At 43.3% G+C, this 25,055-nt stretch overlaps 1 protein-coding gene and 2 non-coding genes across 4 annotated transcripts; 2 read left to right on the forward strand and 1 right to left on the reverse strand.

Annotated features, from left to right (window-relative positions):
- Nucleotides 1–2,331: 2,331 nt before the first annotated feature.
- TRNAN-GUU lies at nt 2,332–2,405 on the reverse strand. The gene has a single exon. It is a non-coding gene; the product is annotated as a tRNA-Asn (tRNA).
- Nucleotides 2,406–2,496: 91 nt separating this feature from the next.
- On the forward strand, nt 2,497–4,789 carry LOC120713015 (cysteine-rich and transmembrane domain-containing protein WIH2-like). Of its 2 annotated transcripts, XM_039998974.1 has the most exons (4): nt 2,510–2,665; nt 3,051–3,092; nt 3,138–3,348; nt 4,331–4,789. In XM_039998974.1, the coding sequence occupies exons 1-4, from the start codon at nt 2,512–2,514 to the stop codon at nt 4,383–4,385; spliced, it is 462 nt and encodes a 153-aa protein (XP_039854908.1). In that variant the 5' UTR covers nt 2,510–2,511; the 3' UTR covers nt 4,386–4,789. The 2 variants fall into 2 exon arrangements, with proteins under 2 accessions (XP_039854907.1, XP_039854908.1); XM_039998973.1 differs by having other exon boundaries at nt 2,497–2,665; nt 3,051–3,348.
- Nucleotides 4,790–4,899: 110 nt separating this feature from the next.
- On the forward strand, nt 4,900–4,973 carry TRNAV-AAC. The gene has a single exon. It is a non-coding gene; the product is annotated as a tRNA-Val (tRNA).
- The last annotated feature ends 20,082 nt before the right edge of the window (nt 4,974–25,055 follow it).

The raw sequence follows: 25,055 nt of genomic DNA on the forward strand, positions 1-25,055 counted from the left end.
GCACGAGCATTTAACTATTCATTTATCTTTGATCAATGATCTATTTGATAGAGCGTGGACTTTGAAATATTAAATATAATGTGGTTTATGTTTTTTTTTGTTCTTTTGTTTGATCTTGCCTTGATGTGTTATGTAAAACTTAATGTATGTTAGAGCATCTCCAATGCTCTTACTCTCAGTGGACTGCTGGAGATGCTCTTACTCTCAGTGTCGCAAAACATATTATTATTTGTGGAGTTTAATGGTTCAGTCATTATGTGTAAATTGTTTGATGCATCTTTTGAGCTGCATCATGTAATAACAAAAAGAAACATTTGAGCATATTTTGTTGCCCGTAGCAACGCACGGGCACTCCACTAGTCAAGAATCAAGGCTACAGCCTGTGCAAATCTTCTCCTACATTAATTGTAGTATTGTACTATGTAATTCGTTTTCGCCAAAAGGAATTATTACCAGGTAGTGGAAGACCAGAACCAAACTTGTCAAACAGCTGCTGCTAGCATCCAGCAGGATGTCAAATAAGTTTGTCAACCATGCATGACAAGTACTCGCCGCAGCAATGATCCACAAGCATTTGGACTTTCGGTCGTTTTGCAGAGAGATGTCAATCATATAGTAGCTTTAGGCATCTTCCTTTTGGAGGGTCAAAATGTCCTCATGTCACAAGATCCAAGCAAACCTTCTATACGTGTAAAGTAAAAGTTGCCTGCGCATGGCGGCGATCAGTTTCGGATGTACTCAATGATTGCCATTGACATTTCACATCTAGGACACTTTTTTTCAGCGAGGCCAATAAAGTTTCCCGTATGTTGACAATGTTAGAATATATTCTGCAATCCAAATAAAGGGAAAGGAGAGATATATTCTGGTACAGCAAGAACTTGATCCTGTTCTCTCTGCAATGTACTCCCTCCGTCCTAAAAAGACTGTAATTCTTTGACTCTTAGAAATTGTGTTTGACCGCTCGTCTTATTCAATTTTTTTATATATATTATAAGACAAATAAAATATTATTAAAATATCATTATTGATGTAATAAGTCATAACAAAAGTGATAATATTTGTAAAAAAAGTTGAATAAGACGAGCAGTCAAACGCAATTTCTAAGAGTCAAAGAATTACGGTCTTTTTGGGACGGAGGGAGTAGTATGTATAAATAGATGTTGGATGGAAGGAGGACCTCAAGCCAATTACTGAAGCATCCAGTTAGGTGGCACACAGAGGAGAAGCCTTTACATGGCAATAAGGGCCTGCCTCTGATAGCCAAGGATGACTTGCCTAGGTCCTTTATACTGAAGGATCAGCAGTGTGTGAGCCTTGAGATGGTTCATAGGCAGTCTCCTAGGCTAGCCTGAGCGGCTCCTATTGGTCATGCTAGGCGCAATCCAGCCTCTATCACTTGTTGCTCACAATTATCCTTCTTGTTAATTAGTTATCATTTAGTAGAAGTGCAGTAACAACTGTAGGAAGAACTTCACTAGTGCTTGTAACTAATCATGCACATTTGACATTTGCCACAGTTCGTCTCATAACCGTGTGTGTGAGTTGTGACACTAATCATACACATTGATTTGAGGAGAAATCATACACATTTGACATTTGCCACTTGTCCACTCCGTCTCATTTTTGAAAGATCCACCTTCGTCTCATAACCTTGTGACAATTTGCATACAGGTCGGTATTAGTCCTCTCTTTTCTTCGGTGCACGTTTTATCTTGCATGCGCATCAACATGGCTGGGAGATTCACGAGAGCGTGTTCTTTTGAAAACTAAGTAACGTCTCTGCTATGGAGGCCCCAGCTTAAATACAATTTGGCTTTGCCATTTTTTTTAAAAAAAGAAGACCTGGCTTTGTCTTAAGAAGAAGGGGGCACATTTTTGCGCCGACCTAGGCTGTGATCTCTTGAAAACCTTACATACTGAGCTCGGTTATTTCAGCCACACGATTTTTCTTATCTTTCAGCACATGGATCTGTTCAGATGGCCCATTCGCAGTACTGTAAATTCTTGCAAGAACAGAGATCAGCAACCTGGCAATTTTTTTTAGAGCTAGAAAGCAACCTGGCAATTGACAAGATGGACATGGACAAAACCATGCGCAACAGAGAAAACAAGCATCAGTTTGGACGGGCCGGATGTGGTAACGGTCAGGTAAGTGTGACGGGCCCGTTTTCGGCACGGATTGGGCCGCGAGGAGCGCTAATTTGGGCCGCGTTCCGCTTTCCCCAAAATCTGGGCTGGAAAAGGAGAGCAAAAAGATGAAGAAAAAAATGATGGGCCGGAAAAGGAGAAGGATTGGGCTGCGAGGAGGAGCGAAAACAAGAAAAAAGACGCTAGAAGGAGGGCTTGAACCTCCGACCTTGTGGTTAACAGCCACACGCTCTAACCAACTGAGCTATTCCAGCGGATGATGCCTTCAGTGATACGTTAAATTTTATAATTTATAATACGTACCTGGGTTCCTGATTTTTTCTGATGACTTCCTGATTTCCCTGTCTTTTTTTGAAATAAATGATTTCACTGTCAAAGATGTCGTCGCTGTCCCGTGAAGTACCAGTTCCCAGAGTTTCAAGAAACAGCCATCTCCACAATCTCAAGTTTGCTGGAAAAAGAGGAAGAGATGAGCTACCAGAGAGTCCCCCCGAGGAAACCTACCCTCCACCAGGCATGCAATTTCTTCTGCTCCTCGTCTTCTTTGTGAATCCGTAACTTAGAATCTGATGATTGATTGACTAGATTTGCCCTTCTGCTATTTGAAGCCGGGAAAAAAAAATCCGGCAACTATGACAGCCAGCTCCAGTCTTCTTTTTTGTGAATCCTACTACTATCTTCTTGCCAAGCCTGCTGGGATGGTCGTCATCCCTATCAATCCTGTTTTCCTAGTTGCTCTGTGCTCACTTTCTCAAGAGGTTTTAGTTCTTGTGAGCTGTGATGGCTGAGAAGATGCTACGCATGATTAAGATTTAAACAGATTTGATTCTCAAGTTGTGATGAGGCATGGATTCTGTCAAGTTGATGCATGACAATGGCTCCTCCCCCTGCAATTTCAGGGTATCGTCCGCCTCAGCAACATCCGCACCCACCACCACCAGATGTGTACCCTCCTCCCCCTCGGGGCCATGGCCATCCGCCCCAAGATGTGTACCCTCCTCCCCCTCGGGGCCATGGCCATCCGCCCCACCCTCCACCTCAGGGGCCTTACCCTCCGCCGGGGTACCAGGGCTACTTCAACGACCAGCAGCGCCCTTACTACCCGCCGCCATCGCATCAGCCTCCGCCGCCGTACGGGGGATATCAGCAACAGCAACACAATGGAGAGGGCAGCTCCTCCGGGTTCCTCAAAGGATGGTAATATATGCAACAACTGCTTGATGTTAATTAATTTTATTGCCAAACATCTCATTGTGTGTCACTGTGCACTGTGTTGTAGTAATAAGCAAAATTTTCACATTTCTGGTTAGAATTAGGTAGGATTTATTCTTAGGGCAAAAGGTTCCTCTCAACCTGCCATGTCCTCATGGATAGAAACCTTGCTGTAATCTTCTTTATTTTCTTTGTTTCTTGAACTTTTGTACCAAGTGTAGACCTTTTTCTTGTTTATATAATCAGTAGGGGCCCTGCCCCTCCTGTTTCATAAAAAAAAAAGAATTAAGGTAGGATTTCTTTAACTTTTGTTTTGGTCTATTTGAGTCTTGGAATGCATGATTATAGTATGTTCTTGAATAGAAGCAGAGATCAATGTTTACTTGAAATGCTAGATGATCGATGTTACTGCTGATTCTGGTTCATATTGCGATTCACCCTGATTGGATGAGAACTTTGCAAGGCAGCTAATAGAGAGCCCTTCAGGTGATGCACTGATGCTTATAGCTTAGTCTGGTTTAAAGTTGGTTATTTCTAGTGTTTTTGTAGAGGAGAACGAGATCCTTGTAACATTATTTATCTTTTGGTCCTCGGCTGTGAGATTGTTGTAAGACATGATGCAAGTTTACATTTTCTGTCAAGAACAAATCTCCCCCCCCCCCCCCCCCCCCCCCCCCCCCCCCCTCAAATAGTAGTATCTTGAGCTGTGGCTATATCTGTAGAACTCGGGCTATATATGCTGAGAAAATTTCAAAGGTGTGGCACGTATGGTATCTAGTGTTTTCATAGTATTTCTTTTTTTTTAAAAAATATATCATAGGAAACAAGCAGTAACATATATTCTTTAATCACAAACGTTCCTTCAGTTATGGTAAGGAGTTTCAGTACACTTTAATGGACATCACTTGAGACATCATTTGTTTGCCTGATAGTTACTCGATCTCATTTTGCTATGTGCTGCCTGCAGCTTGGCCGCTCTCTGCTGCTGCTGCGTGCTGGAGGAATGCTGCGGCCGCTTCTGAGATGTTACTAGCATTCTGGAGCATCTTATCCTAAATTGTGTTTGTAAATCATCGCGTTAACTGGAGGAGAGTGTTCAAGATCTTCCAGCCATTGTGTATCAGTGTCAGAACCGGTCAGTATTGTGCCGTGCGCCGGCACCTTTGTCTGCGCTTCCAGGGGCGGAGCCGCGCCAGAAATGGCTTTCACTCCGGCCCGGGGCCTGCAGGCATATGCTGGATTACCTGAATTTGAGTTAAATCCTAGAAGTTTAGGTGCAGAACATGTATAAAAGTACTTAAGGTAAACTTTGCTGGACCCGTGTTGCAGCACTGCACGCCCAACACAGGGACCCGTGTTGAAGCTATTAGAAAATAATAAAGGCTTTATATGGATATTTGGATTGAAGGCCAGATATTTGGAAGAACATACTGGTTCCCTGTGTTCAATTTAGCACCTGATCAGAGATCGCCCTCTGGTCACTGATTGATCGTTTTTATTGGTTTTGAAGTTAAATAGTGGCACGGCAATCAGTCAGGTTTCGTGGTGTAGTTGGTTATCACGTCAGTCTAACACACTGAAGGTCTCCGGTTCGAGCCCGGGCGAAGCCAATTTATTTTTTTACCACATTTGTTTTTTCCCTACATTTTTTTTCCTTTGGCGTACACTTGCTGCAGTATATATTATATTAGTTGATTGATTATTAGTACTACTCCATTAGCACTACGCCAACAAGCTAGTCGATCCGATCTCCTCCCTTGATCGCAGCACGTGAAACTCTACAATCGCAGTACATGTGCAATTGTTCCTTGCCGCAGCAGAGCGTTGACCTCGTGCCACAATAATCGTGCCGGCCATAGCTCGTCGCTCCATCCAGCTGTAGTCAAAGCTGCAGCTCGTGACCCGGGCCTTTGATTATCTCTTTGGATTGGGTATAATAAGGACCTGGCACTATTTGGAGCTCCACATAGGCTTCCTCCCAGATCAGCGAGACGATTTAGTTATTCCCTTGTCACGTTATGATATTCCCTTTGATGTGACAGTGGCTCGCACGTAGATATGTAGCATACTGCCGTCTTAACTTGCTTAAGAAGTGACAGCACGTACTTCCTCCGTCTCAAATATAAAGTAGTTAGACTTTTACTTTTTCTAAATAGAGTATATAATTTTTGTATGCAGCTAGATATATGATATGTTTAGATGCATAATAAAAATTAAAAATTTAGAAAAGTCAAAATGATCTAAGATTTAGAATGGATGGGGTAGAACCAAAACTCCTTTTGAATTCTAGTCACATGTACAGGTGACCTATAGGACACACCAATGCGTTCTACTAGACATATCCTAAATAATAAAGCTAGAATTATATGCTACGAGATTACAAATCATGATGAATTCACTAATTACTAGCACTGACCTTACATTGTGGATCTATCCAGTTATCTATATGTCAATGGTCAAACTTGAAACAGTTTTCGGTGGTGCGAATCCTTATAACTTATAAGTAACAATTACTTGGGAATGAGAAAAAAAGGTAGATAGTATTGAAAAACAACTTGGCTACTTGATTATGCATGTGCAGGTAGCATCTCTAGAAACATGTCGAACATGAAGCCATTGACATGTAAATGCGTCGCTCCGTAATTAGTGTGAAATTGAGGTCTTAGTTTTCTTCAACACGTATTATTTTAAATGCTAGTATCTCTTCTCAACATGGATTAAAAGCCGTCGGTCATGGCTAGTTCCCAAAGTCAGCAAGCACCTCTCTCTACAACAAACCAGCAAACAAGGGGAAGACAAAAGGGGAACCATGAGCTGCCGGCATGATGATCCCTACTACCCCCCACCAGGCAATTTCTTTTTCTCTTCGTGCTAATCATCAACTTCTTTTGCAAATTTGTGTTGGAATTACAAGATTGTAGTTTCGCTGTCATCTTTAATTTATAAATCGAACGGTAAAGTAGGCAAGCTCTTCTTTGTTAATTGTTAATGATATCCTTTGCCTATAATCATACAACTGCTGCTAGCCAAGCGTACCGAGATTGCCGTGTTTTTGCTAGTTCTTATGCGCTCCCAATAATTTTGCTATGATGGTTCTTTAGTTGTTTGGGAATGTGTCAAGAGATACCAAAATTATAATCTGTTTTAGTGCCAGACGTACCAAATTTGGATGTGCCTCTTCATACCTTTCCAAAGATTGTAGAAAGCCAAAAAAAAAAACCTATCTGAATTTGGATGCTGCCAAGCCACTGGATTCTGTCAAGTTGATGCCAATCTGGCTGTTTCCTTGTGGAATTTCAGGGCATTGCTGTGATGATGACGATAGTCCTTACTACCCGTCATCCCCACGACACTACGATGAGGACGACTGCTGCGGCTGCTGGGGCTGCTACTTCTCTGGGTTCTTCAGAGGATGGTAAGATATGCTGCTCATCAGGATATTATTTTTATGTTTATGTGCGCACTGTACTGTACCAAGTAAGCATAATTTCCTAAATTCTAGTTAGAATTAAGGTAGGATATTTTTTGGTCTTTAATTTGCGGAACTGCATTTTGGTCTATTTGAGCATCGGGAATGTGTTGGATGCAAGACAAGGTCAGTCTTTACTTGAAATACTACTACTAGACAATAGATTTACTACTGATCTCTGGTTGATATATAAATCGGCAAAGTTGAATGGCATCTTGGGCTGATAAAGAGATCATGAGTTGATGATGCTTATTAGTGGGGTTTGGATTAAAATCCAGTTTTAGTGATTCATGCAATGCATTGATCGGTTAAAATACAATATTTTGCATCATGGAGAGTATAAGAGTTAAGCAGTGGTATTGACATTTGGATGAAAAATTATAGCATAAGAAATAAGAGAATCAGCCACAGATATTCTCTAACCGTAGGCTTTCATTCAGTTATTATAAGGAGGTTCAGTATATGGAAGTGCACATTACTTGAGAGAGCAAACTCTGTTTTTTTTTTTGACAAATCAGACTGCTCATGACACGAGTCATGAGAATCAATAGAGTAGTACTTTGTACATACCAGCCTGACTGAATCGAAGTTTGCAATGGATTTAATTTGTGCTAGGAAATTTGGAGTTAGGATAAACAAAGTACCAAGAACTTCTACAAATCAAACATGTTATTCAGTCACCATTTCCTTGCCTAATGCTCTAATCTCATGCATGTACCCTGCTTAATTAGTTGGTGTCGTCTTGCTGTTTCTCTCCTGCAGTTTGGCCGCTCTCTGCTGCTGCTGCGTGCTGGAGGAATGCTGCAGCTTCTTCTGAGATGTGTGATCAAACTGGCATCCAGTTCCAAGCTATCGTTTCTATATATGCTTTTCAAATTGATGTAATAGTAAGAGGAGAGTGTTAATAAGCTTTCAGACAGTGTTTGTCTTTGTCATAAAAAAATAAAGGTGTATATGCATACAATTGGGACGTCAGATCCTTCTGTCTTTCCAGCTTGATCTTCGTTGTTTCCACAACCTTTTTCTTGTGATTCAATTTTACATAATTACTTCAAACGCTAAAGGTTTCATGGTGTAGTTGGTTATCGGTTCAAGTCTAGGCGAAGCCATTTTTTCATTTTATTATTTTTTTCGTTGCAAGGCCACTTGACCGACTGCTGGGTGCTGGCAGACTTATGAATATTGTGCAAAGGTATGAATCGTAGTTCAACGATAAAAGATGACTCAATAAACTTTGAGTAACCACTACCTAGGGCACGGATTGGATGATCCAGGGTGGTGAGAAATCAAGTTTGCATTGGACTAATAAAACCAGTTCGTCCCTATTCCCCCTGCTACCCACTTTGACAATTTAATAAAATCGTGACAGTCTCTGCTCCGCTATTAACATCTAAATAAAGAAAGAAAAGAGATCAATTGATTTTTCATGCCATGGTGGTTGAACACGCAGAATCAAGAAGTAGTTGCATATAATTAATTCTCAGAAAAAGTGATACTGCACCAACAACCATCAGACCATTTTACTTTGAACCGCATTTGTACATGATACCTGCATTGCATTTGGTATCCAGTACTGTGTTATTATTACAGTTGTGCATTAATTTTATCAGTTCTTCCCTTCCTATATATAAACATACCAAACCTCTAACCAGCATATCATCTTTACCGCTGAGACTCAAACTCATAGACATTTCTGATAGCCTGGTAGTGTAAGTAGCAGGGAGTGTATATATATGAGCATGGAGAGAACAACACTATCTTCTACTCACACTAGAGGATAAATAAGGAGGAATTCAGAGAGGATACAGCATTCAGCTGACATAGGAATCGGGGGCATCAGGAACATGAGGGATCCTCTCCTGTTCAGAGCCTGCCGACCGGTGATTCAGACTACACAGGTCGAATGATCACCCTGGACAAAGCATGCAAACATTACGATGTCTGTCTTGTTGGAAAAATAGATAATTGTAAGTTTAAATTCCGAACTAGATTTATCATGACGAGAATTAAACCTAGCATGTATGACTCTAACATACTAGACAGTACGTATATCATAAACATGATCTCAGAAAACATGATTATGAAACAGATCTGATCACAAAATACATACTATGCGGGAGCCGCCGGGAAGACGAAAGGCGCAGACGAGACGAAGACGGTCCTTCGAATGGAGCGCAGCAACCGGCGTTGCAGACGACGGTACGCCACAGCTCCTGACTTGGACGAAGGACGAGCCGTGGCGAAGAAGATGAGCAGTCGCGCTTAGCGCTTCCCAAAAACCTTATTCGCCCTCTCCCGGTGCAGGATCACAAGAGCGAGCGGTTCCGGAGACCTGCTCTCCCGTTCGCCGGTGCACGCCGGCGCTCGGGATGGAGAAGACTACGGTGGCGGCGCAGCAACGAGAGGAGGCAAAACCCTAACTCAGATTAGATCTTCTTATGAATTCCCAAACCTTGGGGACTCCACGTATAGCGATCTATGATGCACTTTTTCCATGAGGGAGGTGGTCCGTATTTAAAGGGAGAAAAACCCCTTACACCCTCTTCCATTAGCAATACAGGACTAATAGATGGTGTACCTCCTCTTAGCGCTAATGTGCCTTTGAGATTTATTAGGATTATTTATATGGGCCAAGCCCATAAATCTAACAATCCCCCACCAGATCTCAAATACCCATTTATAGATTTTGCCTGTTTCTCACTACTGTTTGATATACCAGTGTTTTAGTGAGGACTGTTAAGTTGAACTCTCACCTAGAGCTCCAAGCTACACTTATCCACAACTTGAACAATAGACTACGTCTTGAATTGCAAGTTTGGTGCGAATAAGTTTCACTCAAAGTCATAACTAGTACATGGCTGCCAGTAGCCTTCTCCGCGAGTGGAGCATATACGCCGTACTCCCTGGTCTCTTCATGAGTTTACTAGAGATCACCCAAATCTCACAGACTTCGACGTTAGACAGTCAGACTCATATAGGTGTGTTCTTTCAAGAATGCTCTGTAGGACAGCACCTTTGCTCATTAGAGCCAACAGAAACACATTAAGGCAAATAGCCAACCTGCCTTACAGCAACTAAGAGTATTGCATCTTTTCTTAGAGAGGGTTTAACCATTACTCTCCTCAGTTCACCATCAGCTTGTTCTCCTCAAGTCCTAATTCACAGGATCTCCGATCACATAGGTTGGATTACCACTGTGGCAACTTATACGGGTCTCATACCTATCTCCCTTAATGCACTATCTATCACATTCCGTGATAATCCTTTTGTAAAGGGATCTGCCAGGTTTTTGTCTATTTGAATATAAGTCACACTTATCACTCCGGAGTTTCTCAACTTCCTGACAGACTTCAGTCGTCTTTTAACATGTCTTGATGACTTTGCATTATTCTTAGCACTGTTCACTTTGACTATCACCGTTTGATTGTCACGGTTCATAAGGATGGCCGACACTGGTTTCTCAATCACAGGCAAGTCCATCAAGAGCTCACGCAGCCACTCTGCCTCAACAGTGGCTATGTCCAAAGCAGTAAGTTCTGCTTCCATGGTTGACCGCATCAAAATGGTCTGTTTGCAAGACCTCCATGATATCGCACCACCTCCAAGGGTAAACACATACCCACTCGTGGCATATAGCTCATCAGCGTCAGATATCCAGTTTGAATCACTATATCCCTCAAGCACAGCAGGGTGCCCAGAATAGTGAATCCCATAACTCATAGTATCTGCTAGATAGCGCATAACCCTTTCAAGTGCATGCCAATGATCAGTACCCGGGTTTGACATGAACCTGCTCAATTTGCTCACAGCAAAAGATATGTCGGGTCTCGTTGCGCTAGCTAAGTACATGAGTGAACCAATAATCTGCGAATATCTCAGTTGATCTTTGGCAATTTTCCTGTTCTTTCTCAACATCACACTAGGGTCATAAGGTGTTGGAGAAGGCTTGCTGTTGATATAATCAAAACGGCTCAAGACCTTTTCCACATAATGGGATTGTGAAAGAGTAATCCCATTCTCAACCTTAATAAGCTTGATGTTAAGGATAACATCAGCTTCTCCTAGATCCTTCATATCAAAGCTCTTTGAAAGAAAGGACTTGATCTCATTGATCACATCAATGTTTGTGCCAAAGATCAGTATGTCGTCCACATACAAGCATAATATCACTCCTCCACCCCCACCATAGCGATAGTACACACATCTATCAGCCTCATTAATGACAAAGCTCGTAGAAGTTAAAGTTCTGTCGAACTTCTCATGCCATTGCTTAGGTGCTTATTTCAACCCATACAAAGACTTCAATAGCTTACACACCTTGTTTTCTAGACCTTTCATTACAAATCCATCAGGCTGATCCATGTAGATCTCCTCATCCAACTCTCCATTTAGGAAAGCTGTCTTAACATCCATCTGATGAATGATAAGACCATATGAGGCAGCCAAGGAAATTAATGCGCGAATAGTGGTCAATCTAGCGACAGGTGAATAAGTATCAAAGAAGTCTTTGCCTTCCTTTTGTGTGTACCCTTTAGCAATAAGCCGAGCCTTGTACTTGTCAATAGTACTGTCAGGCTTAAGCTTCTTCTTGAATATCCACTTACATCCTACTGGCTTGCAACCATAGGGTCGTTCAGTGAGCTCCCATGTTCCATTAGAAAGAATTGAGTCCATCTCACTTTGGACTGCTTCTTTCCAATCATCTGCATTTGAAGATGCATATGCCTCTGCAATGGACGTGGGAGTATTGTCCACAAGGTACACAGTGAAATCGTCACCAAAGGATTTTACAATTCTTTGTCTCTTGCTCCTTCTAGGAGCTTCACTATCATCCTTCTCTAGGACATGCTCATGTTCATCGGATTGTTCAGAAGACTCGATAGGTACTGCAGGTTGAGGAGTTATCTCTGTCGAAAATCTAGAATTGCTATGCATATCTTTCATAGGAAAAATATTCTCAAAAAATGTTGCATCACGAGATTCCATAATAGTATCAACATGCACATCTGGTATCTCAGGTTTAACCACTAAGAATCTATAAGCAATGCTCCTCTGAGCATATCCTAGAAAGACACAATCCACTGTCTTAGTTCCCAACTTGCGCTTCTTTGGAATAGGCATGTTAACTTTCGCTAAGCACCCCCACGTGCGCAGATATGAAAGTGATGGTTTTCTCCCATTCCACATCTCATATGGAGTTTGATCTTGATTCTTGTTTGGAACTTTATTCAAGACATGACACGAAGTCAATACAGCCTCCCCCCACCATGCCTTAGAAAGACCAGCTGTGTCTAACATGGAGTTAACCAAGTCAGTCACCGTGCGGTTTTTCCTCTCGGCAATCCCATTTGATTCGGGAGAACAGGACCAAGTCAGTCACCGTGCGGTTTTTCCTCTCGGCAATCCCATTTGATTCGGGAGAACAGGGAGGCGTCCTCTCATGAATAATTCCATGCTCCTCACAGAATTCATCATATATTTTGGGAAAATACTCGCCACCACGATCTGACCTTAGACGCTTGATCTTTCTCTCTAGTTGATTCTCAACTTCAGCTTTATAGATTTTAAAGTAGTCTAACGCTTCGTTCTTAGTTCGCAACAAATAAACATAGCAAAATCTAGTCGCATCGTCAATTAACGTAATGAAGTATCTTTTCCCACCTTTTGTCAACACACCATTCATCTCACATAGATCAGAATGTATGAGTTCTAGAGGTGCCAAGTGTCTCTCCTCAGCAGCCTTGTGAGGCTTCCGAGGTTGCTTTGATTGCACACAACTATGGCACTTAGAACCTTTAGCAATGGTGAATTTCGGAATTAAACACATGCTGGAAAGCCGAGACATCAAACTAAAATTAACATGACATAAACGTGAATGCCAAACACTCGCATCATCGCTAACGTTGCCACAAATATGGTTCACCGACTTATTACAAAATTCAGCAAGAGAAAAGCGAAACAAGCCTCCGCAATCATAGCCTTTACCAACGAATTGTCCATGTTTCGACACGACAAATTTATTAGACTCTAACACTACCTTAAACCCGTCCTTTCATAGGACTGACCCGCTGACCAGATTCTTGTTGATAGTGGGCACATGCTGCACGTTCCTCAGCTGCACGATCTTCCCCGAAATAAACTTCAGATCTACCGTGCCAACACCATGAACAGAAGCATGTGAACCGTTCCCCATCAGCTCGGAGAAGTCCTGGACGGTCTGGTAAGAAGAAAACATAGAGATGTCAGCACACACATGAACATTAGCACCCGTATCAAGCCACCAACTCGTGGATTGAAACACTGAAAGAACTGTAGGTAAATTACCATACCCATCTCCAGTGTTGCTTATGGTCACCATGTTGACATCCTTGGACTCATTTGCTTTCTTGGCCCTGCGGTCTGCCCGATCTGGGCACTCCTTGGAGAAGTGTCCAAGCTTATCACATGGATAACACTTTCCCAAAACCTTGTTCTTCTTCTTCTTGAAGGTAGTGGTCTTGTTAGGCTTGTTGTTCTCTTTGTTCTTGCCATATGGGAACTTTTGGACCAGGTTGGCGCTGGACTGGCCTTGATCTCCTTTCTCAAGCACGTCCTTCTTCCGAGCCTTCTCCTCAACATCAAGAGTCGCTATCAGATTTTCAACTAATATCTCCTGCCTCTTGTGTTTTAGAGTTGTGGCGAAGTTCCTCCACTGGGAAGGCAACTTTGCAATAATGCATCCAGCCACAAACTTGTCGGGAATAGGACACTTAAGGAGATCAAGATCCTTGACAATGCACTGCACCTCATGCGCCTGTTCCACCACAGAATGGTTATTCACCATCCTGTAGTCATGGAAACTCTCCATGAGGTACAGTTCATTCCCCGCATTTGTTGCATCATACTTAGCAACCAGAGCATCCCACAATGTCTTCGCCTCTGTCTCATCAATGTACACACGGACTAATCCGTCTGACAGATTGCTAATGATACATCCAACAAAGAGATTATTGGCCTCATCGTACTTCTTCTGCTCTTCAGCAGTAAGTACGCCCTCAGGCTTGCCAAGTCTCATGTCCCAGATGTGCATAGAAGTAAACCAGAGGCGAACCTTGGACTTCCAGATCTTAAAATTCATGCCAGTAAACTTTTCTGGCCTCAGTGACTCAGTGAAACCAGCCATTGTTAAATCAATAGATTGCCTATAATAAGGTTTTTGGATTGTTGGAAAAATAGACAACTGTAAGTTTAAATTCCGAACTAGATTTATCATGACGAGAATTAAACCTAGCATGCATGACTCTAACATACTAGACAGTACGTATATCATAAATATGATCTCAGAAAACATGATTATGAAACAGATCTGATCACAAAATACGTACTGTGCGGGAGCCGCCGGGAAGACGAAAGACGCAGACGAGACGAAGACGGTCCTTCGAACGGAGCGCAGCAACCGGCGTTGCAGACGACGATACGCCGCAGCTCCTGACTTGGACGGAGGACGAGCCGTGGCGAGAAGATGAGCAGTCGCGCTTAGCGCTTCCCAAAAACCTTATTCGCCCTCTCCCGGTGCAGGATCACAAGAGCGAGCGGTTCCGGAGACCTGCTCTCCCGTTCGCCGGTGCACGCCGGCGCTCGGGATGGAGAAGACTACGGTGGCGGCGCAGCAACGAGAGGAGGCAAAACCCTAACTCAGATTAGATCTTCTTATGAATTCCCATACCTTGGGGACTCCACGTATAGCGATCTATGGTGCACTTTTTCCATGAGGGAGGTGGTCCGTATTTAAAGGGAGCAAAACCCCTTACACCCTCGTCCATTAGCAATACGGGACTAATAGATGGTGTACCTCCTCTTAGCGCTAATGGGCCTTTGAGATTTATTAGGATTATTTATATGAGCCAAGCCATAAATCTAACATGTCTCTTGCTCCTGGAATAGTGAGCTAGCGGGAGATAATCTGACTAGTAGCCAGACTCCTGGACTGGGTTTGTGAATCTGTCTCCTGAAGCATCTTCGACTATAGAGTCTATTTGCTCTGTTGCGGTTTGCTAAAAGGGTGAGCTCCTATGGTACCACTGAAAGTTAAGATCTTTCTATGGTACCTACAGGAAGGCGCCAATCTCACAAAAGATAATTTATAAAAGAGAAACTGGAGGGGGGAAGATACTTGCAGTTCTTGCAGCTGCAAAGAGACTATTCAACATCTCTTCTTTGATTGTCATATAGAAAAATTTGTCTGGAATTCTGTATGGGTTGTTTCTGGGTTGCCACCTCCCTCCAGTGTGGCTAATTTATTGGGTTCTTGGCTTAGAGGTTTTCCTTGTAAAGTACTGCTAGTAGGCGCGGTGGCCTTATATTGGACTATTTGGTTGTGCCGAAATGGTGTAATCTTTTGTCAAAAAAGCGCCTAACTCATACTTGTAGGTTATCTTCAGGGGGATTTTTTGGGCAAGAAAATGGTCGCAGTTACTTAAAGAGGAAGTGAAGAATTTTATCTTAAAGAACTGCAGCATTTTGGAGAAAACAATAAAGGAACTTTTTGCCAAGACTGGGTGGAACTTCAGAAGGAGAATCAAGGGATAGCTCCTTCAGTTTTGGTTTGTCAAACTGCTGTTCCCTCCCTGCCTTAGGCTGTTATTGGTTTTAAAACAATAGTGCTGTTTTCCTGATTGTTTCCAGTTAGAGCTGGTGGTTTTTCTTCGTTTTGTCTGTGCTGGTTTCAGGCATTGTGCCTTGCAGTCTGCTTACTACCTTTTATGTTGGCTGTAGACATTCACTTGTGAATGTTCAAGGCCGGAATCTCCTTTAATCTAAGAAAAAAGGGTGAGCTCCTGTGAGATCGGGATCCTCGGCGCCGAACTTAGATATTGGGCACAGTGTTAGGATACAAAGAAATAGAAGGGGGAATAGCTAGCAATCGATAGGAACTAGAAAGGCACGTGGCCTTGCCTCGCAGTACCTTTTGTCCTAGTATTATAATTAGTATAGACTTTATTGCATACACACTTTTTTAAAGCAACCTAGATAAGAAGATTCTGTGGCATTATATTTTCTATAGGTGTCATAATTTATAGCCCGTTATTATGAATGTATTATTTAAATAAGATATTATTTTTGGTATCAAAATGGTATTTTTTGGCTATATTTATTGTGGAGAAAGAAGGGGTAAAACTATTTATTCTGAGAAGAATTAATAGCTTTCGATACCATTTCGGATATTAGTATGATAGTATCCATGTCGAGAATGTTGATGTGCTTAACATATAAATGCCATTATGCTTAGACTCGATTGCACTACATAGCAAATGAACTTTGTCCAGAAAATTTTATGGAGCATCTCCAAGAGTTTACCAAATTTTACTTGGCAAATCTTATGTTTTGCCAACTTCTAAAAAGATATGCCAAGTAAAAAAAGAGCTCATCTCCAATAGTTTGGCATAATTCACTTGCCAAACCCAGATATAACTTACATCAGAAACCTGAGAGAGAAATAAAATTATGTTTATGCCCTTCCACCTCATAAAAACTTACATCAGGAACCTGAGACAAACAAAATTATTTTTATGCCCTTCCACCTCTTCTGATACGGACGGATGCGCTGCGGAAACGAGCGCGCATATATATGCGCGCGGAGGCTCTTTTTCCGAACTTGGCATAAATGACAACCTGGGATGGGGAACTATTGGAGAAGGCTTTTTCTGTTTTTGCCAAAAAAATAAGAATGGCAAGTTGGGATGGAGAACTCTTGGAGATGCTCTAAAGATACTTTTTGTATTGCTCGTTTTTTGCTATTAATACCAGAGGCCGCTTGATATATGGGAACCACCTATCACAATGCGCAATTAAAAAGGCAAGATAACTGCCTATTGGAGCCGGTGAGGCTTATAGGAAAAAAAATATAAATTGTCTGGTGTGCGTGAGTCGTACTTTTGTGTTTGTGCTAGTCTATCAACTCGTGCTCCCGCACAAGCTAGTTGGATATATCTAATAATTATCTATTTTACACTCCATTTAACCAATTAAATATTCTAATCCAGTACGACAACATGAATATGTTTGATATATGTTTGATATGTATTTAATTGAACACTTTGTTTGAGGTATGTGAACAACATGAAAATTGATATTCTTATCTCTTCTCTTATACATGAATATATCGTGACACACATTATGATTAGTATTTTTATGTAAATAATAACATAAATAATATATTAATAATGATAAAAATAGTAATTTAGAATTTTATATTGATGCGCTTCAAGATTTTATTATAATAATATAGTTTTGATTTAGATTTTGGGTTTATTTTAAATTTTTATTCTGTTATCATTGGATAATAGATATAAAAATTTAGGGGGTTATTTGATATTATTTTATAATGGCATAAGTGGGTAATTTACATGAAGTTTAGGGGGTTATTTTTTATAATGGCAGAGGTGGATAATTTAGATACATGTTGATGGTGTTACTTTAGTCTATTTTCATAATGGCAAAGGTGTGTAATTTATTAGAAAAAAGGATAATAGATCCAATATTATGATTAGAGTTGCCAAATTGATGGCTGGATGTTTCTGTTTTTTTGTGAGAATTTGTAGAATTTCTCTATTTTTTTAGACTATCCACTTAGGATCCTAGCTAGGTGGCTTCACCTGGAGGCTTTAAAAAAAACCTCCAATTAGTAATAGTAAGATAAGATTATACCGTTGCCTGAATTTATCTTTGAATTTAGGCAACTAAAGTATAGCAACTCAATGGCACTCTCTCCACTTGTCAGAGAAGAATCGAAAACTGAACTGGAAGTATATTTTTTCCTTTTTACATACTCAAATTAATTGTAAACCAAGTGTGAATCTAGGTAAATCAGTGATAAGGACACGCCTACAAGCCTGATATTTGGCCCAATCTTTCACAGTACAAAATATCGGTGATTCAATATTCAAAATATCTGCTAGCCCAAACACTAGAATAATCCCAGATGTAATTAATCAGTGTAGTTTGATGAGAACGTGGGTTCCCGATCTTCTGTCAGGTTCTGGATAACTATCGTTGTGTTCGGAGAGCGACACAACGATCCGACTTCAGATCAACAAGATCCGACCCTGCAATCTTAGCACCACAACTTCTCTGGTTATCAACCGTGTCACAACCCGGTTGACCTCGCCATGAAGGCTAATCCCTGCAAGTGCAGTGAAGAACACAAGCAAGAACTCGAAAGAACGCAGCTCAATTGAAGTGACTCTGCAGATGAATGATTAATCTCACAAGTTGGGGTCTCACAAACCGATCTAGCGGCGAACTATTCTTGACAGAATAACTTAAGCAAAACCCAAACCCTAATGGTGTGCGGCTGCTGTTTATGAAGACTCTAGGGTCGTGCAAGACCCCCTGGATGCATCCCTAATGGTCTCCAACACGATACAAGGCCCAAAGACCGAAAGACGGCGTCGCTGCGCCGGGACAGATTCTGGACGTCAATTTCCTCGGACGATTCCTGTCGACTCCAGATGAATTTGGGCCTGAAACCAGTTCCATTGGAAGTGTCTTGAAATTATCTTTCCAACCATATAAAGAACGTCTAAATCCGACTCCATATGCGACCTGGGCGTCCGTTTTAGTGCGGGCTGTTCCTGAAGTCCAAAACTAAAACGAAGTCGAATTGGTTTGGGCCTCCACCTTGGCTGGGGCGCCCTTGCCTGGGGCGCCCTTGCTGGTCTCCTAAGGTGGTGGCCAAGGTGGAGGACGTCTGGGGCCATTGTGAAGGTGTTGTCCATGTCCTTGAGGCATGCTCCTACTTGGGCCGGGATCCCAAGGGTGAAGAAGCATTGTTGGGCTGCCGAACCGAATGTTGGACTTTGATGATCTTGCACTTTGAAACACAATTGTACCTTCAATCAAATAGAGACATGTACATATGGAACCAAGTGAGTTGTACCAAAAGTTACTATGCAAATGTCAAAATGAGCTCACCAAGTAATCAGTAGTCATATCCGAAGGTGTCATGTCCTCATCATCATCCCCTTCTTGACAACAAACCGTCCTCGGTTTGAGAATAGTTGGAGGAGAGGTTGTAGGTAGCAGCAAACATTGCTCCCCTTCTTGAAATTTAACCTGCTTCTTTATGACAAAGCTTGGGTTTCTCCACATGACATTATTATAGATATTGCAGCCCTTAAATTGATCATATTGTAGCATAGCAAAAGGAGAATTCAGATTTGAGCAAATATAAACTCGGTGTACCATGTAGTCTCCATTGCAATTATATTTGTCAATAAAGTGATATGTACATCTAGACAACCAAGAAAATTCAGCACATTCAAATTTCTCTTCTAAACTACTAAAAGCACAAAGAGTATGAAACTCAATATAACCCAAAGTATTTAAAGAAGACAATATTTTTTGTTCATCAGGTGCACTAGGAATTGGAATGAACACTTTATTTTCAGCACTAGTGTATGGCTCCAAAGCATGTGTATCATTAACATGGACTAGTAGTGGCATAGGAATAAATGAATTAATTTCACACAACTCTTCTTTGTCACAAGAAACATCATGCACCTCAGCTTGTGACAAAGGTAGAGTAGAAAAAGGATTCTCACCTTGGAGTGTTTCACAAATATTATTACCGATGATCTCAGTCTCAGTGGAAGGAAGTGGAAGTGTGGGTTCTGAAATTTCACCAAAAACTGTGTGTACATCTTCCTTCTCATTTGTCTCATGTTGTTTGTAATCTCCAAAGTCTTGCAAAATGTTAGGCATAGATGGAGGTACAACAAGACGCTGCTCATCTATTTGTTGCTCTTCATTTGATACATGGTGCAAAATATTAGGTCCAACAAAAGACAAAGCAAGATCTTTATTTTGTACAAAACCTGATTTAGATGAAAGTGTTGACACATTCAAAACAGCCCATTCTCTCCTAAATGGTTCGCTCTTTCTTCTCTCATCCCTTTCAAGATCAGCTTCTAAAATTTCAGTAGCACTCATAGGTATAAGAGTAATTTTCCTACCATGGTATTTGAAAGAATATTTATTAGCAATTGTGTCGTGCACAACATTATTTTCAGATATACAAGGCTTGCCTAGCAACAATTGACATACTTGCAGTGGTACAATATCAAAATCTAAACTACTCTTATAAAAACTAATGGAGAATTCAATATGTGCAATTTCAGTTACCTTTATCCTATCATAAGAATTTACCCATTGGATGTAGTATGGATGAGGGTGTGGTCTTATCGTCAAGCCAAGCTTCTCGACCAATTCTAAGCTTGCTAGGTTGTTGCAACTCTTGTTGTCGATGATGACACAACAACGCCGCTCCTTCACAGCAAAGTATGTTTGGAACAAGTTGTTGAATTGATTTTGCTCTACTTTTTCCATTTGAGAACTGAGTATTTGATGGGCTACATTACTCATGTTGTCCTACAAAAAGTTAGTAATACGAGAAAGGACAACCAAGAATGATCCCTATCAACTGCTATGAAAGTGGATAGTGGTGCCTCTCAACACAGCAAAAGGAAGCGTCTTACCAAGCTCTTACAAGGTTCTTACCAACACAAAGCAAGAGATGGTACAACCGGTGGATGGTTCATGATACTTACCAAGAGGGAGTAGAACCAAGATTGCAATGGTCCTTTGTTGTACTGATCTGAAGTGTATATATGGAGCTTGGAAGGCACACAAAGGAATAAAAATATTTGTATGTGGCACACAAGTCAGTCACAGATAGCAATACTGAATAAATGTCCAAAGCACTTGTCCTAGTTGCTGGCCTATACATGTTCCTAGCATCAATTTGGGATAAACAAGAGAGGAAAACAAGCATGAAAGGTAGCAACGAACAAGGACAAGGCAAAAGGCACCACAAACAAATAGAGCTATTGACTGTTGCTTATGTGCTCCTTTTTTCTTGTCTTTTCATTCACTATTTTCCTTTTTTTTCTCAACCTTTTTTTTCTCTTATACTTTTGATATATATTTTTTCAGCAAGGAGCGCACAAGAACAAACCACAAAAAAATGTGAGCTCAATTGGATAAAAGATGTGATCTATACAAAATCGGAATTGTGCTCTCAAATGCATGCCAAACTTGTCGGCCCCGAAACTCAATTTTTCTGATCGAATTTCGCAATTAAACGGATTTAAAATTTTCTGTAGTTCTCCATAGATATAAAGTTTGCCCCTTTTCGAGTTCGGACGCAAAAGTTATGACTGTTTTATGGAAGGCATTCGAATCAGGATGTTATATGGACAGAAGATGTGGATCTAGTGGATGGTGAGAGCAAGATTGATGGAAAACAAATGGGGATCACACAAATTAGACTAAAAAACGATCTAAACCAGCAACAAGACCTTGACCTAGGATAAAAACTCAACACTACAAACTCTGAAACTGAAATATGCAAAGGCTATGGCGCGGATGGTTGTAGGGCAGGAAATAAATATGGCGGTGGACTATGGGACGAAAGACAGAAAACACTCGAAGTAAAGGATAGATGTAAACCTGATGGTAAACCTATCTCTGAATACCACTTGATGAGAATGTGGGTTCCCGATCTTCTGTCAGGTTCTGGATAACTATCGTTATGTTCGGAGAGCGACACACCGATCCGGCTTCAGATCAACAAGATCCGACCCTGCAATCTTAGCACCACAACTCCTTTAGTTATCAACCGTGTCACAACTCGGTTGACCTCACCACGAAGGCTAATCCCTGCAAGTGCAACGAAGAACACAAGCAAGAACTCTAAAGAACGCAGCTCAATTGAAGTGACTCTGCAGATGAATGATTAATCTCACAAGTTGGGGTCTCACAAATCGATCTAGCGGCGAACTGTTCTTCATAGAATAACTTAAGCAAAACCCAAACCCTAATGGTGTGGCGGTTGCTGTTTATGAAGACTCTAGGGTCGTGCAAGACCCCCTGCACGCACCTCTAATGGGCTCCAACACGATAGAAGGCCCAAAGACCGAAAGACGGCGTCGCTGCGTCGGGACAGATTCTGGACGTCAACTTCCTCGGACGATTCCTATCGACTCCAGATGAATTTGGCCTGAAACCAGTGCCATTGGAAGTGTCTTAAAATTATCTTTCCAACCATATAAAGAACGTCCAAATCTGACTCTATATGCGACCTGGGCATCTGTTTTAGTGCGGGCTGTTCTTGGAGTCCGAAACTAAAACGAGGTCGAATCGATTTGGGCCTCCACCTTGGTTGGGGCGCCCTTGCTGGTCTCCTAAGGTGGTGGCCAAGGTGGAGGACGTCTTGGGCCATTTCGAAAGTGTTGTCAACATCCTTGAGGCATGCTCCTACTTGGGCCGGGATCCCATGGGTGAAGAAGCATTGTTGGGCTGCCGAACCGAATGTTGGACTTTGATGAGCTTGCACATTGAAACACAATTATACCTTCAATCAAATAGAGACATGTACATTAAGGATGGCAGCGGGTTGGGTTTGGGGCGGATATCCGCGGATTTCGGATTTCGGGTTTCGGTTTTGGGTTTTAGTTTATGCCCACGGATTTTCGGGTTCGGATACCCGAAATCTAACGGGTTTGGGGCGGATCTTAATCTTTACCCACGGATCCACCGTCGGGGCTCCGGAAAGCAGCACGAGCTTGGCCACACACGAGCAGCCCAAGGCCCACACGGCTTGCTGCAGGAGCACTCCTCCGCATGGGCCAGTCCAAGGCAGCCAGACCAGAGGCAGCTCCCATGGGAGTGGACAGGCCAAAAGCTGGCCCGTGGCCCAAAGCAAGCAGGCAGCCTGCACGGGGTCGCGTCCAGCAGCTACAGAGCAAGCAGCGCGCCCAGCAGAGGTTCACCGCGCAGCCCGTTAGTGCACAACCGCACACGGTGAAGCAGTAACGCATGGTTTGTGAACTTTTTTTTTCGGGTTTTGGATAATCCGTTGGGTTTCGGGTATCCGCGGATTTCGGTTTTGGGGATGGATTTTCACCCGAATCGGTGTTCGGGGTGGGTTCGGATTTTAAATTCGGGTTTCGGGTTTGGGTGCCCAGACACTCCACCCGACCCGAACCCGACCCGTTGCCATCCTTAATGTACATATAGAACCAAGTGAGTTGTACCAAAAGTTACTATGCAAATGTCGAAACGATCTCACCAAGTAATCAGTGGTCATATCCAAAGGTGTCATGTCCTCATCATCCTCCCCTTCTTGACAACAAATCATCCTCGGTTTGAGAATAGTTGGAGGAGAGGTTGTAGGTAGTAGCAAACATTGCTTCCCTTCTTGAAATTTAACCTGCTTCTTTATGACAAAGTTTGGGTTTCTCCACATGATATTATTATAGATATTGCAACCCTCAAATTGATCATATTGTAGCATAACAAAAGGAGAATTCAAATTTGAACAAATATAAATTCATTCCGAGCCGACGCCCCCTCGACCTTCACCCCCACCTCCTTCCGACCTGTGGCGGCGGTGTTTCCGGTGCCTCGCCCTCGACCATAAACTCGGCCGCAACTCGACCGCTGCAGAGACCCGATTCGGTGCCGCCGGTGCTGGGGCGTTGGGCACACTGAGAGGTACTGCAAGTTGCCATCTCTCCCCTCCTCTACTTCTCATACTTCTTCTATTTCCTAGGTTTCCCCTCCCGCCCCAACATTCCCTTCTTCTTTCACTTGCAGTGAGAAGATGGCAGACTCCTCGCTTCTTGTGCCATCCTCGACGTCTGTGAGCGGTGATGCTGCCTCCTCCTTCATCGCTCTTCCTGCCTCCTCGTCCAACCTGCCGGCGACGCCGTCACCCCCGCGCTCTCCATCCCTTCAGGAGCTCTTTGGTGAAGAAACCCGGCCAAGCTCTCCTCGCTGCGTGCTCAATGCTCGTCCTTCACCTCCTTCCTCGCCTTCCTCCTTCGCCCCTTCGCCCCACCCGCCAACACCCCCTGCTTCTCCTAGAGAGTTGGACGGCGCACCTGACGTAGAGGATTTTGCTCCTCCGGCGCACCCGGACTACGTTGACGCCTTCATGCCGTTCGTACCCATGCATCGCTTCGGCAACTTGGCCTTTGCTTTTGTTGATCCTCCAGTCCTTGCCCCCTCGCCTTTCCTCCGCCGTGCTCTCCAATCGGTGGGGGGCAACCCGCGTGTGCGACTCGCTCCCTCATCTCTCGGCTCCCAGCTCGTTATCTTTGACGATGTGGATGCCCGTGAGGCCACCCTGCACCATTCCCCCTTTGTCTACATTGGCCACACGGTCTCTCTGGAGCGGATGGATGAAACCGCAAACCATTTCCTCTTCCAGCACGAGGCATTTGTGGCCCTGTCCATCGAAGACTTCCCTCTGGAGCATTAGCACCGTGAGCACATCATGCACTATGTCGCCCCCTTTGGCAACCCCTACTTCATTGATCCTGTCTGCCTTACGGGAATCGACTACTCTGCAATCCTTGTCATTGTAAAGGTGGAGAGCATCTTTGACATTCCTCACTACATCCACTTCAAAAACTATGATGGGACTGGTTCTGTCGGCCGTGTCCACATTGTCCAAATCGAAACTGATGAGGCTGACTCTGATTCTGACTCTGATGGCTTTGATCCGAGCGACTCTATCACCCCACCTCCCTCCTCTGTCTAGGGAGCGAGCATGGTGTCAGGCGGTCGCCCTCTTCCTGCCTTCGTCGCTCCGGCTCCTCCCGCTGCCTGTGTCCCCTCTGTGCTCACCTCTGTGGGGTCTCCCCCTGCGGTTCGTGTGCGAGTTTCCCCGGTGACTGTCCATTCTTCGGTTACTATCCGTGCCACGCTAGGTTCGTTCGTGGTCAGCATGCGGGGGGGTGCTGGCGAGGGAGGCCAGTTTCGCCTTCCCATGCTGATTCTGCCGCTTCTCGCCGGTGGACTCCTCACGGTGGATTTCTTCTCTGCCACCGTGGGAGTCCTCAACTGCCGGGTGCCAAGGCTCATGTCCAGCGGTCGCGCATGGCAGCCGGCCATCCCTGCGGCCTCCTGCGTGCCCCTGGTGCTCCCTGCTCCGGTGGGAGAGTTCGATCCCCCGGCGGTGGCCCCTGATGTGCCTGCTCTGCCTGCTCTGGACGTCCTGGCTCCGCAGGCTGACCTACCCATCCCTGTTGTCCCTGCTCCGATGGCGGGGCGCCGCAGGCTTCCTCTGTTCCCTCAGCGTCGCAGCCCGCGCCTGGCCGCGTCCGAGGACCCGTTCTACGTTTCGGTTGTGGACAAGGTGGCCCAACTGAAGAAGCGCAAGATGGAGTGTCCTAGCCGC

This window comes from Panicum virgatum, chromosome 6K, assembly GCF_016808335.1.
Source record: "Panicum virgatum strain AP13 chromosome 6K, P.virgatum_v5, whole genome shotgun sequence".
NCBI classification, from domain to species: domain Eukaryota; kingdom Viridiplantae; phylum Streptophyta; class Magnoliopsida; order Poales; family Poaceae; genus Panicum; species Panicum virgatum.